This window comes from Canis lupus, chromosome 8 (genome assembly GCF_003254725.2).
Source record: "Canis lupus dingo isolate Sandy chromosome 8, ASM325472v2, whole genome shotgun sequence".
NCBI lineage: Eukaryota > Metazoa > Chordata > Mammalia > Carnivora > Canidae > Canis > Canis lupus.
The window spans coordinates 3,490,446-3,509,476 of NC_064250.1; the positions used below are offsets into that span (position 1 = coordinate 3,490,446).

The 19,031-nt window shown below is 38.5% G+C and overlaps 1 protein-coding gene across 5 annotated transcripts in view; it reads left to right on the plus strand.

The window, feature by feature from the left end:
* The window catches only part of RNF212B (ring finger protein 212B), a 43,584-nt gene that overhangs the window by 12,038 nt on the left and 12,515 nt on the right, over positions 1-19,031 (plus strand). For 4 of the 5 annotated variants that reach the window (XM_025444108.3, XM_025444106.3, XM_025444105.3 and 1 more), the window contains exons 5-11: positions 9,843-9,958; positions 10,598-10,658; positions 11,382-11,410; positions 12,444-12,490; positions 12,706-12,748; positions 12,900-12,960; positions 13,915-13,963. In XM_025444108.3, the coding sequence (XP_025299893.1) occupies positions 9,843-9,958; positions 10,598-10,658; positions 11,382-11,410; positions 12,444-12,490; positions 12,706-12,748; positions 12,900-12,960; positions 13,915-13,963 (406 nt within the window). The remainder of the gene's footprint in view (positions 1-9,842; positions 9,959-10,597; positions 10,659-11,381; positions 11,411-12,443; positions 12,491-12,705; positions 12,749-12,899; positions 12,961-13,914; positions 13,964-19,031) is intronic. The other variant, XM_049113585.1, reaches the window with a different exon arrangement.

The following is a 19,031-nucleotide window of genomic DNA, read 5'->3' on the forward strand; positions in this document are numbered from 1 at the left end:
GGTTTCTACTGGTCTGGTGATCTCAGGGTCGTGAGATTGAGCCCTGTGTCAGGCTCCATGATCAGCCCTGAATGTGCTTGAGTATCCCTTTCCCTCTGCCTCTCCTGTTCATGTTCTCTCTCTATCTCTAAAATAAATAAGTGAGGGACACTTGGGTAGTTCAGTGGTTAAGCTTCTGCCTTCATCTCAGGGCGTGATCCCGGGATCCGGGATCGAGTCTCACACTGGGCTCCCTGCATGGAGCCTGCTTCTTCCTTTGCCTGTGTTTCTGCCTCTCTCTCTGCATCTCTCACAAATAAATAAATAAAACCTTTAAAAAATAAAACAAATAAGTTAAATCCTTAAAAAATATATAGATATAAAAAAAAAAAAAAAAAAAAAAAAAAAAAAAAAAAAAAAAAAATATATAGATATGATCAGTTCATTTCCCTATTTAAAACCATTTAATACAGGGGATCCCTGGGTGGCTCAGTGGTTCAGCGCCTGACTTCGGCCCAGGGCGTGATCCTGGAGTCCTGGGATTGAGTCCGGCATCAGGCTCCCTGCATGGAGCTTGCTTCTCCCTCTGCCTGTGCCTCTGCCTGTCTCTCTCTCAGTCTCTCATGAATAAATAAATAAAATCTTAAAAATAAAAAATAAACCAAAAAATAAAAAATAAAAATAAAAAATAAAACCATTCAATACAACTGTTGCTCTGAGAATAAAAGCCAACCTTTAACATGGCCCAGAGGCCAGACCTGCTTTAGTCCCTGCTTATCCCTTCAGTCTCACCTCTTATCCTCTCCCTCAACCCCCAACTATAATACAGACACACTGAATTTGTTTTAATTGTTTATATAAATAGTTTCCTCTGTTGTTTCTGGACTTTTGTACATGCTGTTCCATCTGTCTAGAACATTCTTGTCCCCAAACATATACAGGGATAAGTACACACAGTACTTAGAATACAACATCATATTGCCATATTATATTAAAATTTTGTTTGCTCATCTGCGTCATCACATGAGAATAGGGGCAGTATTAATTTTATTCATCTTCTATATAGACTCCTGACATGGTACCAGGAACATAGTAGGATTCAATAAGTATTTTTTGAAAGAATGAATAAAATAATCTTTCCTGTTGAGGTTTTCCCATAATATAGTATAAGGGGATATAGTAAAGCAGTAATACTGGGAAAATTATTGAAGTAGAAATATCGAAAGTAAATCTGCTTGCTAGCTTGTAACTTTCTTTGAATCATTCATACTCCTTCACATGTAATGTGAAACAATAATACTCATCTTAATTCTTATAAAGATCCAATGAAATAATGCTATGAAAGCATTCTGAAAGCTGTAAAGTACTATATTAGTTTAAAGAATAATGTGGAAAACTCATAATAGATTATGGAAGGTCACAAACCTGCAGGAAAATAGTTAAAGATCATATAAGTAAAAAGTTTGTATTTTTAAATTGTTTCCAAAGGGAAGTATAAAATACTTGCTTAGCTTTATTTTTATTTTTTTAAAGATTTTATTTATTTATTCATGAGAGATACAGAGAGAGAGGCAGAGACACAGGGAGAGGGAGAAGTAGGCTCCACACAGGGAGCCCAATGTGGGACTCGATCCTGGAACTCTGGGATCATGCCCTGAGCCAAAGGCAGACACTCAACCACTGAACACCCAGGTGTCCCCTGCCTATCTTTTTAAATAACAACTTTATAGACATATACTTTACATACCAATTTCACCCTTTTGAAGTATGCATTTCAGCATTTTTAGTATATTCACATAATTATGCAGTCACTACAACCTAATTTTAGAACAGTTTTTTTTACCCCAGAAAAAACTCTATATTCATTAGCAGGCACTTCCCAAATCTTCTCCACCTTCCCCAGCCCTAGGCAATCACTAATTTACTTTCTATCCCTATAGGTTTGCCTATTTGGGAATAAATATGAAATTTTACAATGTGTGATCTGTTGTGACTGCTTTCACCTAATCATAATGTTTCTAAGGTTTGTCCATGTTGTAGCATGTATTAAGATTTCATTAAATAAAAACTTAAAATAAAAAAAAAAGATTTCATTAGTACTTCACTCATTTTTATGACCAAGTAGTATTGCATTATATAGATGTGTATACATTTCACGTATTCCTTCATCAGTTGAGAGATATTTAGGCTGTTTCCACTTTTTGCCTATTCTGAATAATTCTGCTATTAATATTTGTGTATAAGTTTTTGTTTGGGCATATATTTTCATTTTTCTTGGATATATATGTGGAAGTTGAATTACTGGGTCAAACGGTAACTCTATGTTTAACTTTTTGAGGAAATGCCAAACTATTTTCTCAAATGCCTGCAATATTTTACATTCTTACCTGCAGCGTTATGAGGGTTTTGATATCTCCACATCTTCACCAACTGTTGTTTTTATTTGTCTTTTTGATTATAACCATCCTAATGGTGTGAAGTGATATCTTATTGTGGTTTTGATTTGGATTTCTCTGATGACAAATGATGTTGAGCATCTTTTCATGTGCTTACTGGCCATTTATATATCTTCCTTAAAGTAATGTCTATTTAGATCCTTTGCCCATTTTAAATTGGGTTACCTTTATATTATTAGTTGTAAGAGTTCTTTATGTGTTCTAGGTACAAGTCTCTTACCAGATATATATTTTGTATACATTTTCTCCCATTCTTTGGGCCCATCCTTTTTATTTTTTATTATTTTTAAATATTTTATTTATTTATTTGTGAGAGACACAGAGAGAAGGCAGAGACATAGGCAGAAGGAGAAGCAGGCTCCCTGCAGGGAGCCAGATGTGGGACTTGATCCCAGAACTTGGGGATCATGCCCTGAGCTGAAGGCAAGTGTTCAACCTAATTCCCAGACGCTCAACTGCTGAGCCACCCATCCATCCCTGGGCCCATCCTTTTTAAAATTAAGAACAAATAACCCAGATGTCCATTAAATAAATATAAATAGGAAGAACAGACAAAAGAGGACATTGAATAAAGTCAGAAATAGAGGAATCCCTGGGTGGCGCAGCGGTTTAGCGCCTGCCTTTGGCCCAGGGCGTGATCCTGGAAACCCGGGATCAAATCCCACATCGGGCTCCCGGTGCATGGAGCCTGCTTCTCCCTCTGCCTGTGTCTCTGCCTCTCTCTCTCTCTCTCTCTCTCTCTTTCTCTCTGTGACTATCATAAATAAATAAATAAATTTTTAAAAAGTCAGAAATAGAGATTGATAGAAAAGGAGGGAAAGATATTGATCCACAAAGAAAGACAAATACAGAGAAAAAGACATAAATGGTATACAGAGAAAGACTCTCATAAATTTAGTGTTAGGATTGTTAAACTTTTTCTTTAAAAAAAAAAAAAGATTTATTTACTTTACAGATAGAGTGCGCTCGAGCATGCACAAGTGAGGGAAGGGGCAGAGGGAGAGAATCCTCAAACAGATTCCCAGCAGAGTGCAGAGCCTGATGTGGGACTCAATCTCACAACCCATGAGATTAAGGCCTTAAGATCTTGACCTGAGTCAAAATCAAGAGTTGAATGCTCAATCAACTGAGCCACCAGGCACCATGATAAACTTTTTCTTAAAAGGCCAGTAAATATTTCAGGCTTTGCAGGCCATACAGTCTCTGTTGCAACTACTCAACTCTGCTATGCTAGTATAGAAACAGCAATAGGCAGTATGTAAACAAACAGGTATGGTGTTCCAGTAAACTTTATATACAAAAACAGGCAGCTGGCCATGGTCAGTAGTTTGCTGACTTTAAAGTCATCTGTTTTGCTAACATATACGTAACTACCACATATGCCATTTGAGTAAAATCAGATCAAAGCCTGATCTCATCAACAGACCAGACCAGTTCTTCATCTCTTACTTGAATTTAAAAATTGAACAACTGAGATAATCAGTGATACCTTTGAAGAAAGGTTTACTTGGTCTAAGATTATTTTACCTGAAAAGTAGAAGGTAATCTGTCAATATTTAGGACTTCTGAATCAGTATACCTGAGGGTTTTTTTTTTTTTTTTTTTTTTTTTTTATGACTACTGAGCAAGGCGTTGTGGTATGAGAGGTAATATCGCTTTGATCACAAATTGTGCAACTCAAGGAGCACCTGGGTGGCTCAGTCAGTTAAGCCTCTGCCTTTGGCTCAGGTTATGATCTTGGGATCGAGCCCTGTATTGGCATCCTTGCTCAGTGGGGTGTCTGCTTCTCCTTCTGCCCCTCCCTATCCTGCTCATGCTCTCTCTCTTTCTCTCTTTCCTCTCTCTTCTCTACTCTCTTGGATGGATGAATAAAATCTTAAAACAAATTAAAAAAAAAAACAAATTGTGCAACTCACAACTTAACTTCCCACCAGGTGGGCTGCTGTGGCTTTCCTATCCAGAATGGTATTTCTGAACATGTAACTGTCTTTTCAAGACCCTTTGGTGGCTTTTTATCAGCTATGTTTCAGATTTTTCAGTCACACCTACTTCTCCTAATGGTCTGGTTTCTCCTAACTTCCCCAATCACATTCACAATGACCGCCTCACATCTTATATACCAACATCAATTCTTATGTAGGCTATTTATTACCTAATCTATAAGGAAGATTTACTTTTTTGCAGTTCTTTTATGCATATAGTTTCATACCTCTGTGCCTGGGATGTCTCACTTCCACACTCTGAAGACTGAATAGTTAACTCATTTAATTTAAAGATTTATTTATTTGAGAGAAAGAGGGAGAGAGAGAGAGAGAGAATGAGAGGGATGAGGGGTAGAGGGAGAGAATCCTCAAACAGAATCCCCTCTAAGTGTGGAACCCGACAAGGGGCATCCTACCACTCTGAGATCATGACCTGAGCTGAAATGAAGAGTCGGACACTTAACCACCTGAGCCACCCAGATGCCCCCCGAATAGTTAACTCTTAGTCATTATTTCTATACTTTACACATATTTCTTCTGTTCTGCATATCACTTTGCGTTTTATTTATTGTTTCACGTGTCTGAATGTCTTGTACTGTATGGTGATGAATTACTAAAGGACAAAAGGACAAGAACCCATACTACCCATCTTAGTGTTTCAGCTTCAGTATACCTGTCACCCCACTTCACCAATTATCAGCTTGTAACCAATCTTCATTTACTACACTTCCAGCCACTCCAGACTATTTTGAAGCCAAAACTAGATGTTATATTATTTTAATCTATAAATATTTCAGAATGTGTCTCTAAAAGATGAGAACTCTTTTCTTAAATAAAACCATGTCATACTAAAATAACAACCCCCAATCTTATCAAGTAATCAACCAGCATTCACAATTCTGCAGCTGTTTCATAATTATTTTAAAACTTTGTTTGAATTTGGTTTCAGTAAGGTCCATAGAGTTCACTTGGTTAATATCTCTTAAATTTCTATTTAACTGTAAGTTTCCTCTCATTTCTTTTTTACTATTTTTAAAAAGATTTATTTATGTGTTTGAGAGAGATGTGCAAAGAGTATGTGCAAAGGGAGTGGGAGAATCTCAAGCAGGCTCCTCCCTTAGTGCGGAGCCCAATGCAGGGCTCCATCTCAGGAACTTGAGATCATGACCTGAGCCGAAATCAAGAGTCAGATGCTTAACCAACTGAGCCACACAGGTGTCCCCCTTTTTTTATTGTTATTGAAGAAAATGGTCTTTTGTCCTATAGCATTGTTCCCGGTGTGGATTTTGTTCATTGTACCCAAGTCATTTGATAATAATACTTGTCTGTGCTTTGTATTTCCTTAATCAGATCATTTGATTGAGGGTGGGTGAGAGTCAAGCCTATTTTATAGCAGTGTTGTGCTCGACCAAGAGATACATAACAGTCTTCCATCTCTTGTTTTGTGTGATGGTAGCCAATGATGAACTTTTACATGGACCCATTAATTCATTAGGAGCTGCAAAGTGCTATTTAATTCTATCATTCCTATCTCATTTTTTTTAGGTGGAATACGTCTACAAAGAGAAACTTCCTTTTCTCAACTATATGATTACCTTGAGATATAATTTAAAATACTAAGACCTTTAGATATTATGAAATGAGGGAGTCAGTTTCATAAAAGATAAAGAAGACCAAAAAAAGATAGATAAGACAAACCAGTAAGTTTGTAGAGTCAAAGGTAGATAATGAGTTTACCAATACCTTTGAAGTAAATTTCTAAACTTAGCAACCTCTTTACAAATGTTCAAAACATTAAATTTAAATTTAATGGGAATAAAAAAAATGCATGGGAATATAAATCTTCAACTAAAAAACTCCTCTGACATTTAAAAATAAGACTTAGGAAATCCAAAAAAGTTTCTTAAGCTAATATTCATTTCCACAGTATACATCAATTTTTATAAACAAGAACCTTTTTTAAAAAATAAAGCAGAAAAAAATAAGGCAGAAAAATGCACACCCCATATTGGGCCAAAATATCTATGTCTTACCATAATAAACTACTGAGCTCCTCTTTTCCTTCCATTCTGATTCTCTCAATATCTTTCAGTGGTTTCTCCCTATCTCCAGGCTTTTGTTGTTAAGTGGGCCTATTTTAGAACCGAAGTTTTAAAATACTGTCTTCAGCAAATAGTTATGTTCCATGTTACCAGTTCTAAAAGGAGTGGGAATCTATAGAGCATGAGGACCATGATACCCTTACCGGGTCCTGGTATGGAGATATAGGAAAGGAATCTGGATCTAGAAGTAGGTAGTTTTATACATTGTTCCAATAAAATAAATATTTAATACTTGGCATCATCCAGACAGCATTTATTATCAACAGAACTTCTTTCATTATCATCTGCTTTGTGCTATTATATTTACAAAATAATCCCAGTTCTTAAAAAAGAAAAGTGAGCAAGGGACGCCTGGGTGGCTCAGCAGTTGGGTGTCTGCCTTCAGCTCAGGGCATGATCCCAGAATCCGGGATTGAGGAAATCTCCTTGCAGGAAGTCTGCTTCTCCCTCTGCCTGTGTCTCTGCCTCTCTCTCTCTGTGTCTCTCATGAATAAATAAATAAAATCTTAAAAAAAAAAAAAAGCAAAATTTGTCCTTCTTTAGGAAAAACAAAGAAGCCAACTTTTTTTTTTTATGAGACTAAAGAATTTGAATGAAACAGAATAATGAGTTTGCTAACAATCAAGATTTTTAAAATACTGAATTTCATTAGTGCATTAGGTTTTTAGAATCTTCTTTGATGGATGTATTTGAAACAGGCTAAACGTGTACTCTAGCATCAGACAAAAGCACTTGTTCGGGACGCCTGGGTGGCTCAGTGATTGAGCGTCTGCCTTTGGCTCAGGGTTTGATCCTGGAGTCCTGGGAGTCCCACATCCGGCTCCCTGAATGGAGCCTGCTTCTCTCTCTGCGTATGTCTCTACCTCTCTCTCTCTCTCTGTGTCTCTCATGAATAAATAAATACAATCTTCAAAAGCACTTGTTCCTCTCCTATAACACTGCTTCTTGCTAATGGTTGTTTTCTTTCCTCTTCTTGGAATGGTCAGATCTAGGATTTGGATTTGAGTTTTTAGGTAAGTAAGCCTGCCTAGGTCTAGGCAAAAGGCCCTTCAAAATCTCTTTTGTATCTGTGGAGTTCCAGAGGGGGATCTGTTTTCTGTGCACATGGTGGGTGAGGTATGCAGAAGTCTGGGAGAGGAACAGGCAAAAGAAGTTCTCAGTCAATAAAAGAAAAAAACAGATCAAAGTTCTTTTGGCTCGGGCCACCTTGGTGGCTCAGCAATTGAGTGTCTGCCTTTGGTGACCCACATTGGGCTCCCTGAGAGGAGCCTACTTCTTCTTCTATGTCTCTGCCTTTCTGTGTCTCTAATAAATAAATAAATAAATAAATAAATAAATAAATAAATAAATAAATTTTTAAAATCTAAAAAAAGATATTTTAGCTCTGACAAAAAAACACATGGTGGTGGAGTTGGAGGTGTGGGGGAAATTTGGAAATTAGACAAATTTGCAATTGATTTGAATTAAGTAGAAATTGGGTAAATTCTTCCTCCTAAAGGATCTAGAAAGAAGGCAGTAATGTGTACTCATGGGTGCTCTAATTAGGAGAGTAGTTTAAATTGGTTTTATTGAGATAGGAGAGTAGTTTAAATTGGTTTTATTGAGATAGGAAAGGGAGGAACTTAAAAGGGGAATTCTTTTTCTCTTAAGTTTAGTTCCTTCTAAATGGCCATCTGTCGTGTGTTCTAGCTCCGAGAGGAGATTGCTGATTGCCCTTTATCTTTTCCTTATCCTTTTTGAGGTCTGAGTTCAGTAAGTTAAAAAGATCAATTTTTTAATGAGACAGTGGGACCTTTGGCAGGTCTCTAAGGATTTGGGTTTTCTTGGCACAAGCCTAATCCTAATTTAATTCCACTGCAAACTGCTCCCAAGAATGGGGTAAGGTGTTTGGATACTGTCTCTTGGCTAAACATTGCATCTACTGCTCGCCAGTCCCTTGCCACTTTATGTAACTCCTGGGATTCTGAGTAACTTTTTCTGTAGCTGCGCTGTTCAGATTTTTTTAAATGAGTACGTTTTATTTTTATGAAAACAACCACTTTTTAAAAAAACTAAAGAAGGGGCAGCCCGGGTGGCTCAGCAGCTTAGCACCACCTTAGGCCCAGAGCGTGATCCTGGAGACCCAGGATCGAATCCCATGTCGGGCTCCCTGCATGGAGCTTGCTTCTCCCTCTGCCTGTGTCTGTGCCCGCCCCCCCCCCTGCCCCCCGTGTCTGTCATGAATAAATAAATAAAATCTAAAAAAAAAACTAAAGACTATAATGAAATCTTATGGAACTAGAATTAGTGAGTTTGCTTTTGAGTAAAAAGGAAAGAGACTAGAAGCTATCTAAACTTTTAAGTACAATTCTATAGTAATGTGGCAAAAGCAACTTGCAAATTAGGTGAGAACAAAAAGTTTATGACACAAGTACCAAGATCTGGGAAGGACCTTAGACAAAAGGTTTACAGTCTGAGTAGGGAGGAAGCAGATGAGACATAAATACTGCTGGGTACTCAAAAGTAGAGCCTGACAAAGCTAAAACACTTTCTAAATATTAACTTCTGCTCTGATTCAGTAATGCCCTGAAAGGCACATCAGTGTATCAAATGGTAAAGCAAAGCAAAAGATAAAATTATTTGCCCATGCCCAGAAATAAAATTCAGAAATAGGTAATCTCCTTCCGTGCTTCTCTGCCCTTTTCTGAAATGGCATAAACAGCCTACAAGTGCTCCTGTGTGAGTGTCTCACTGGTTACCAGTGCTCTGTACTAGCTAGGAGTGTGGAATTTCAAGTCCAGACTACTAGTAGACAAGTTAGGTCAGAACCAATTCTAAGTTTGAAAAAATTTTTTGGTATAACTCTCCTTGCTCAAGATGAAAGATGATGTTTGTTTGTTTGTTTGTTTGTTTGTTTGTTTAACAGGGGGAGAAAATACAACCCAGGGGGAAGTGGGAGAGGGAAAAGCAGGCTCCCTGCTGAGCAGGGAACCTGATTTGGGGCTCATGAGGCTCGATCCTATGACCCTAGGATCATGACCTGAGCCGAAGGCAGACACTCAACCAACTGAGCCACCCAGGTGCCCCAAAGATGATGTTTTTAAAGGGCCATTCTACCATGCCAGAATATTCTCATTAAAATATTAAAAAGTCATTGTCCTGGAAATGAGAAACTTTGGTTTTCTCTAGTGCCATATCCTCTAGTTTTGGGGAGTCCTGAATTAGGCCAGATGCTTTGGAAGAACATGATCAGTACTAAAAGATGAATTGACGGTTTCCCTTTGTCACTAAAAGGGGAGAGGAGTTATGGGGGTGTATGTCAAACAACTATTTTTCCCTGGTAGGTGTGGCGTTTCCAGAAGAAACAAACAGATCTCCTCATCGCCTTTTATAAGCATAGAATTACAAAGTTAGAAGCAGCCATGCAGGAGGCACAGCAGACAGTGACCAGCCAGGAAAAGTAAGTGACAAATTCAATTGCCAGAGAGCTTTTTTTCTTTCAGAGAAGCTGTAGTTCTTATTTCCTTATGGTTGCAAAGCCTGAACATTGCTGCATGTGTGTTTATGTTTGTCTTGGGTAAATCAGGTACAGAATTATTGGTCCCCTCTAGGGGGACAAAATCCCCATTTTGTTTTTCTCTTTCTTCCCTCTAGGGGCCCACCTCACTTTATGGCTTTCCTACTTTTCTGTCAAAAACTGCTTCTTTGGAGAAACTAGGCATAGCTTTTGAGTGATAAAGATGAGAGATAGCATTTGAAATGTTACCTCTAGGAGGGTATATTTTGGAAATCTTCAGCCAAAAGATGGAATCCTTGATGGATGTTTCCAGACAGCTGCAGGCCAGGGATGGGTGTGGAGAGGAAATAGAACTCTTTGTAAACTTCTCTGAAATTATACCTAGTGACGGCTTATTTTGTCCATCTGATTCTTCTGGCCATCAAACTCTACCCCTATCTCCTGAATCCCTAGATCTCTGATAGAAATACCTTGTATAGTGGCAAGCTCTCTTTGTAAGCATTAACCAGATATCAGCAACAATAAAAATCAGTTTGTATCCCATTGACCTGCTGGAGATGATTATTTCTATCTTTTGCCTAGAGAACTGTCAGTCTTAAAGAAGGAGAATGCAGAACTGAAGAAATGTCTTGCCATTCTAAAGGTGAATTGAAACACGTTTTCCTTACTATTATTTTCTCTCCTACTGTTCCCATCTAACTGACTAGACACGGTATAGAACAATGTTTCCTAACCTTTTCCACACGTGGAATAAATAACTGATAATATTTATACAAGTGCACTGTCATAAGTGGTCGAGGCCACAAAAGACCTAGGAGGACTGAAATGATCAATATGTAGCACACTGGTAACCCATTCTTGAATATCAGTAAGTCATGACATACCATTTGGGAAGAAACTCTCTTATTGAAGAGACATCTGTTGTAGCTTAAAATTTCTCTTCAAGTGTCCCAGGACTCCTCAGGACCCTTCCTCTTCCTCCAGTCTAACTCCATTTCCTAGATCTATCTTTCTTTTTAAGAATGTTCTTTGTCTTTATATGACATTCTTACTGATCCTCCTGCTGTAAGTATTTTAGCACATTTTATCCTATCATTTTCCTTTCTTTCCCCTATAGACTCTCCATATTTTCCCACATAAGTCAGTCTTCAGGATTCCCAATGTGTTTTTATGAAGAACGGAATTTTTATTACATCAAAGCTAATAATTTCCTAGAGAATCATTGCTGCTAGTTTTTCTCCTACTGAGAATCTTAGCAACTGTAGCTAGAGGACATTGTAGCTTAGTTATCTAGCAAGTAACACTCATTGTTTAGAACCCTAATCCTAGCTGCAGTTTCCTTCATTTCCATTTTTCTCACCTACAGGAATCTCCAAATTGGTACCAAGGAAGCAGGTCAGTTTTATCAGGCCCCATACTAGTGCTGTTTGAAAATTACTGTTCTCTCTTGGCTCTTGGCTGCAACACCTGTGTGGGCTCTAAGGTGAAAGAAATGGTTGATGAATGTATCTTTTACTTCTCCAGTTACTCACTGAAAAGTGTGGAAGTGAAATCTTGAATGTAGTGCTCATTCTTATGAAATCCTAACTCACCCTTCAGAATTCAATTCACGTGTCATTTCCTCCATCAAGACATCATTAGGCAGAGTTTGATGTTCTATCATTCATTTATTTGGCAAATATTAAATGCCTATTGTTTATCAGGTACCATGCTACATGTTGAGTGTACATCACCAGTTAGTCTGCACCCTACCAACTATTAAATGTTTTTTACTTCAGCTCTGTGTTGGTGGGTTAAGAGACATGGCTCCTGCACTCAAAGAAGTTACAGTCTGGTGGCCTTTCATACTTCCGTACTTCTGATATACCCATTAACACTTAAACGTTGCTTTTACTTTTGTCTCTCCCACTAGCCTGTGAACCTTTCGAAGATAGAAACTATATTCTAGTTACCTTTGTAATCTCAGGATCTAGGATATATAAACACTAAATAAATGCTTGTTGGAGAGATGGATGAGAGGATGGCAGGAGGGAATGATAGATTTATGAGTGTATGAATAAATGGATAGATACATGTAAAATTGAGAGTACTTATAGGCAGAAGAGAAGGTTTCACTTAGGAAGTTAAAGAGCCAAGGAGTCTCACATTTGCCTCCATATTTTGGGGTCATACTTGATAGTAAGCAATTTGTGCTCAGAGAGTAAGCTGTTACTTCTTTAAACAGTGGTCTGTTGGGATGCCTGGGTGGCTCAGTGGTTGGGCGTCTGCCTTTGGCTCAGGGCATGTCTCTGCCTCTCTCTTTGTGCCTCTCTTGAATAAATAAATAAAATCTTAAAAACAAACAAACAAAACCCCACAGTGGTCTGTTGATTCTCTCAGGGGCACTTAACTTCTGCTTAGAGCTGCCACTTTTTTTTTTCTCTTACAGGTCAGCCACACCTCGACCAGTGGGCATTACTTCTCCATCACAGTCAGGTAGAGAACATTTTCTCCCCCAAATATCTGTGTGAGATAAATTTCCTTTTACCATATAGAAGATAGTTTCCTCTCAAAGACTGTAATGTGATTTTCCTATGTATATGATATGAGAAGATCATACAGCCAGATGTCCACACGTGACCGATTGGCTAGGCAAGGCGGGGCCATGACATGGATGGCAGCTCTTCATTGCTCCCTTGATTCTCTTTCAGTCACTCCACGACCCAGTTCTCAGCATAGCAGCCAGGTGGTCAGGTGAGTAGGAAGCCTATACACCCACATGAAAACTGGCAAAAATTGGAAGATAAATAAATACCTAGATACGGCAGAAGTAGGGATTGAGGAGACCTTAGGTCTATGTCAAGTTTCACATCAGGTTTGTTTTTCTTTTGTCTCCCTTATACAGTCGATCCTCCTCAGCGGAGTCTATCCCTTACAGAGTATCTGGCTTCAGTAGCTTGGGAGCAGTAAGTAATATTTACCTTCTCTTCCCAGATTAAGATTTCTAATGTTAATTGAAGGCAAAGATGTCAGGCAAGAATATTATGTCTATATTGGTTTTGGTATAAATTATCCAATGCCGTGCCTGGACTGTCTTTTCTTTTGGCAATGAAGACCTGATGTTAGAAGCTAACATGGAGAGGGGTGCCTCAGTGGCTCAGTCGGTTGAACTCAACTCATGATCTCACGATCTCACGGGTCATGGGATTGAGCCCTGCATTGCACTCCACGCTCAGCAGGGAGTGTGCTTTAAAGATTCCCTCCCTCTGCCCCTCCCCCCACTCTCTCTCTTTCAAATAAATAAGTCTTTAAAAAAAAAAAGCTAACACAGAATAAATGGGAAAGTAGTAGAAATATTCAGTGACTGAATTAACAGTGATAATTCATCTTGGGGGCTCGCATCGGTGGCTCAGTTGGTTGAGCGTCCAACTCTTGGTTTCGGCTTGGATCATGATCTCCTGGTTGTGGGATCAAGCCCCACGTATGGTCCTGTACTCAATGTGGAGGCTGCTTCAGATATTCTCTACTTTTTCCTCTCACTCTCTCTCAAATAAAATAAAATATTATTAAAAATTCATTTTGGAAGTAATAAAGTATCCTTGGATGAGCATGCCTATTCTGGCAGAACAACATACGCTTCAATGTGTAGATATAGAAAAAGAATATGGAAGCCAGGGACGCCTGGGTGGCTCAGCGGTTTAGCGCCACCTTCGGCCCAGGGTGTGATTCTGTAGACCTGGGATAGGGTCCGTGCATGGGGCTCCCTGCATGGAGCCTGCTTCTCCCCCTGCCTGTGTCTGCGCCTCTCTCTCTCTGTGTCTCTCATGAATAAATAAATAAAATCTAAAAAAAAAAAAAAAGAATATGGAAGCCGAGAATGGGATATATTTATTAATTGGTATTTGTTATTTGTCCATCAGGGAGCCAGAGGCCTGCAGGGAAGAAGCACTCCCAGGGACTCTTATATTGGTGAGAAGGGGATAAAAGGGTCAGAAACCAATATATTCTGTGCAAATGCCATCAGATTTCTGGTTTTCTCTGCAAATATAATGCTATTATGCATTTTTTATGCATAATATAATGCCATTTTTTCCAGACACTGATTCTAGGTATCCAGAGATATAGTACTACTTTTCATTTTTTTAAAGGATTTTATTTATTTATTCATGAGAGACACACACAAAGAGAGAGAGAGAGAGACAGAGACACCGGCAGAGGGAGAAACAGGCTCCATGTAGGGAGCCCAATGTGAGATTCAGTCCCAGGACCCCGGGATCACAACCCAAGCCAAAGGCAGATGCTTCAGCCACTGAGCCACCCAAGTGTCCCATATTACTGCTTTTCAATAATGATATTCCTGTTCTCAAACTGATAAGGAGGGATCCCTGGGTGGCGCAGCGGTTTAGCGCCTGCCTTTGGCCCAGGGTGCGATCCTGGAGACCCGGGATCGAATCCCACGTCAGGCTCCTGGTGCATGGAGCCTGCTTCTCCCTCTGCTTGTGTCTCTGCCTCTCTCTCTCTCTCACTGTGTACCTATCATAAATAAATAAAATAAAATAAAATTAAAAAAAACTGATAAGGAAAAACTTTTTTTGAGCAATAGAAAGTCATTGGAAACCCTTGGTCAAGAGATGGAGAACTTGAGTAAAATAAATTTGGATTTTTAAAATTACCACAAGATGGCAGTAGAAGTTAGGTCTAAAAGGAAGGTTTACTAGACGCCACTTGTGTTATTAGCCTGAAGGGTATCAGGCTTCAGTGTGTATTAAACTTAAAAATATTCATTGAAGAATGAAAAATATTCATTGAAGAATATCCAGTGAAGAATACCCACTTAATTTCTTGTCTCTTTTCTCTTAGAACTATTTTTGTTATTACTTTTTTCAAGGGAGGGTATTTGCCAATCCATAGAGAATGCTTAATCAGAGAAGATTTCCCTTTCTTTCACAAGAGGCAGTTGTGAAATTTACACATTTCTTTCTGGATAACCATTTTTGAAAATCACCAATATTTTCCCTCCAATTCTTTCATATTCACCTTTTGAAAAATGTAGAAGTTCTAGAGAATTTATCAGGTTAATTGTAATATTCTTTTATTTCTGATTTTAGTTATTTGAAGCTTTTATTTTTTTTTTCTTGAACAGCCTGGCTGAAGACTAGCCAATCTAGTTGAACATTTAAAAGAACCTGCTTTTGGTTTTGTTGATTTTCTCTGTTTGTTGTTGTTGTTCTCTATTTCTTTTTTTTTTTTTTTAAGATTTAATTAATTTATTCGTGAGAGACACAGAGAGAGGCACAGACACAGGCAGAGGGAGAAACAGGCTCTATGCAGGGAGCCTGACGTGGGACTTGATCCGCGGTCTCCAGGACCACACCCTGGGCTGAAGGTGGCGCTAAACCGCTGAGCCACCCCGGCTACCCTGTTCTCTATTTCATTTATTTCTGCTCTACCTTTCATTTATTTCCTTCTGCTTCTTTTGGGTTTAGTTTTAGTTTCTTAAGACAAAAGGTTGGATTATTGATTAGAGATCTGCATTTTTTTTTAAAGATTTTATTTATTTATTCATAGAGACACAGAGACGGGGGCAGAGGCACAGGCAGAGGGAGAGGGAGAAGCAGGCTCCATGCAGGGAGCCCTAAGCAGGACTTGATCCAGGGTCCCCAGGATCACACCCTGGGCTGCAGGCGGTGCTAAACCGCTGCACCACTGGGGCCGCCTGAGATCTGCGTTTTTGATGTAGACCTTTTCAGTTATAAATTTCACTCTAAGTGCTTCTTTCATTGTGTCCTATGAGGTTAAGTATTTTCTTTTTAGATTTTATTTATTCATGAAAGACAAACACACACGGGGGGTGGGGGTGCAGAGACACAGGCAGAGGGAGAAAGAGGCTCCATGCAGGGAACCTGATGTGGGACTCTATCCCGGGACTCCAAGATCACGCCCTGGGCCAAAGGCCAGCGCCAAACCACTGAGCCACCCAGGGATCCCTGGTTAAGTATTTTCTAGCTTTGTTTTCATTTGTTCAAGGTATTTTCTAATGTCTTTTATGATTTTTTTTCTTTGAACCAGTGTTGTTTAATATCAAAATATATTGAATTTTCCCCAATTTCCTCCTGTTATTTTTTATTTCATTTCATTGCAGTTGGATAAAATACTTTGTATAATTTAGATACTTTGAAATGTATGGCCTAACAGATGGTTTATCCTGGGGAATGCTCCATGTACACTTAAGAAACTGTGTTCTGCTGTTGTTGTTTGGACTGTTCTAAAGAAGTCTGTTAGATTTAGTTGGTGTATAATGTTGTTCAAATCTTCTATTCCATTGCTGATCTTCTGCCTAGTTGTTCCATTCATTATTGAAAGTAGGGTATTGAAGTCCAATAGTTTCCCTCCATTTCTCTTCAATTCTGTTAGTTTTGCTTCATGTATTTTAGGACTTTGTTATTAGGTGCATATATAAGTGTAATATCCTCTTGATGGCTTGACCATTTTATCATTTTGACCTTTGTCTCTAGTAATGATTTTGTCTTAAAGTGCATTTGTCTGACATTAGTCCACTCTCTTTTGTTTACTTGTTTACATGGAATATTTTTTCCTTTTTTTTTTTTTTTTACTTTCAACCTATAAGTGTCTTTGAATTTAAAGTGAGTCTTTTTTTTTTTTAATTTTTATTTATTTATGATAGTCACACACACACACACACACACACACACACACACACACACAGAGGCAGAGACATAGGCAGAGGGAGAAGCAGGCTCCATGCACCGGGAGCCCAACATGGGATTCGATCCTGGGTCTCCAGGATCGCGCCCTGGGCCAAAGGCAGGCGCCAAACCGCTGCGCCACCCAGGGATCCCTAAAGTGAGTCTTTTGTAGATAGTGTATAGTTGGATCTTTTTGTTCTTCATTCTGCCAGTTTCTGCCTTTAATTAGAGAGTTTAGTACATTTATATTTAATGTAATAATTGTTAAGGAAAGATTTCTGACATTTGCTAGTTGTTTTCTATATGTCTTATGTCTGTTTTGTTCCTTACTTCCTCCATTATCCCTTCTTTTGTGTTAAATATTTTCTAGTGTACCATTTTAGTTCCCTTGTACCATTTACTATTTTTGAGTTATTTTCTGAAAATAAGCATCATGATTAAATTAACATCATAATTAATAGCAATATAGTACAGATTAATGCTAAACAATTTCAACAGCATACAAAAAGTACACTTCTATATAGTATCATTCTTTTCACTTCATTGTGCTGTTACCACATAAATGATATCTTTATAAATTGTGTACTCATAACACAGAATTACAGTTTTATACAGTTGTCATTTAGATCAGATAGGAGAGGGGCACCTGGGTGGCTCAGTTAGTAAAGCGTCTGCCTTCGGCTCAGGTCATAATCCCAGAGTCTGGGAATCAAGCTCCACATCAGGCTCCCTGCTCAGGAGGGGTCCACCTCTCCTTCTCCCTCTATGTGCTTTCTCTCTCTCTCTCAAGTAAATAAATAAAATATTTTTTAAAAAAGGGAATAAATAGGGGCACCTGGGTGGCTAAGTGATTGAGCATTTGCCTTTGACTCAGGTCATGATCATGGGTCCTGGGATTGAGTCCCACATCAGGCTCCCCAGAGGGAGCCTGCTTCTCCCTCTGCCTATGTCTCTGCCTCTCTCTGTGTCTCTCATGAATAAATAAATAAAATATTTTTAAAAAGTAAATAGGGATCCCTGGGTGGCGCAGCGGTTTGGCGCCTGCCTTTGGCCCAGGGCGCGATCCTGGAGACCCAGGATCGAATCCCACATCAGGCTCCCGGTGCATGGAGCCTGCTTCTCCCTCTGCCTGTGTCTCTGCCTCTCTCTCTCTCTCTCTGTGACTATCATAAATAAATAAAAATTAAAAAAAAAAATTTAAATCTTTAAAAAAAAATAAAAATAAAAATAAAAAGTAAATAAATAAATCATATAGGAGAAAAGAGTTACAAACAAAATCCACTTACACTTTATGTTTACCTATGTAATTACCTTTACCTCTTTATTATTTCTTCATGTAGATCTGAGTTACTGTCCAATGTCCTTTCAGTTAAGCCTGAAGGACTCTTTAATGTTTCCTATAAGGCAGGTTTGATAGTGATGAATTCTCTTAGTTTTTGTTCATCTGGGAATGTTTTAATTTCTCCTTCATCTTTGAAGGATAGTTTTGCTAGATTTAATTTTTGGTTGATAGTCTTCTAGCATTCTGAATGTTATACCCCTGTATTCTTGCCTCCCTGGTTTCTAAGAAGAAATCAGTGCTAATTTTACTCAGAATGCCTTGCATGTGATACGTGACTTCTTTTGAGGGTTTTGTTTTGTTTTGTTTTGTTTTTTGGCTTTCAATAGTTTATGATATGTCTAGGTGTGGATATCTTTAGACGAGATCGGGCGCGTTCAGGGTGGTATGGCCGTAGACTAGGTGTGGATATCTTTAAGTTTATCCTGTTTGGAGTTAGTTGAGCTTCTTGGATGTGTAGATTCATTTTTTTTTTTTAACCTAATTCAGGAAATGATCAGCCATTATTTCTTCAAATATTCTTTCTGCCCTTGTTCCTCTCTTTTCTTCTAGAAATCCCTTTATGTATTTGTTGATATACTTGATGGTGTTCCAGCATAGTCTCTGAGGCTCTGTTCATTTTTCTTCATTTTTTCTTTTCCTCACATTGGATAGTTTTAGTGGACTTCAAATTTGCTGATTTTTTCCTCTGTTTGTGCTGATGAGCTCCTCTAGTGAAGTTTTCATTTTGTTATTATAATTTGGTTCTTTTAAATATATTTTTCTGTATTAGTATTCTCTATTTGTTGAGATACCATATTCATACTTACTTTTAGTGCTTTAGACATAGTTTCCAAAGATATTTGAGCATATTTAAATACATGATTTAGGGTGCCTGGATGGCCCAGTCAGTTAAGTGTCTGCCTTTGGCTTAGGTCAGGATCTTGGGGTCTTGGAATCGAGCTCTGCCTCAGGCTCGGAGCCTGCTTTTCCTTTTCCTCCCTGCTCGTGC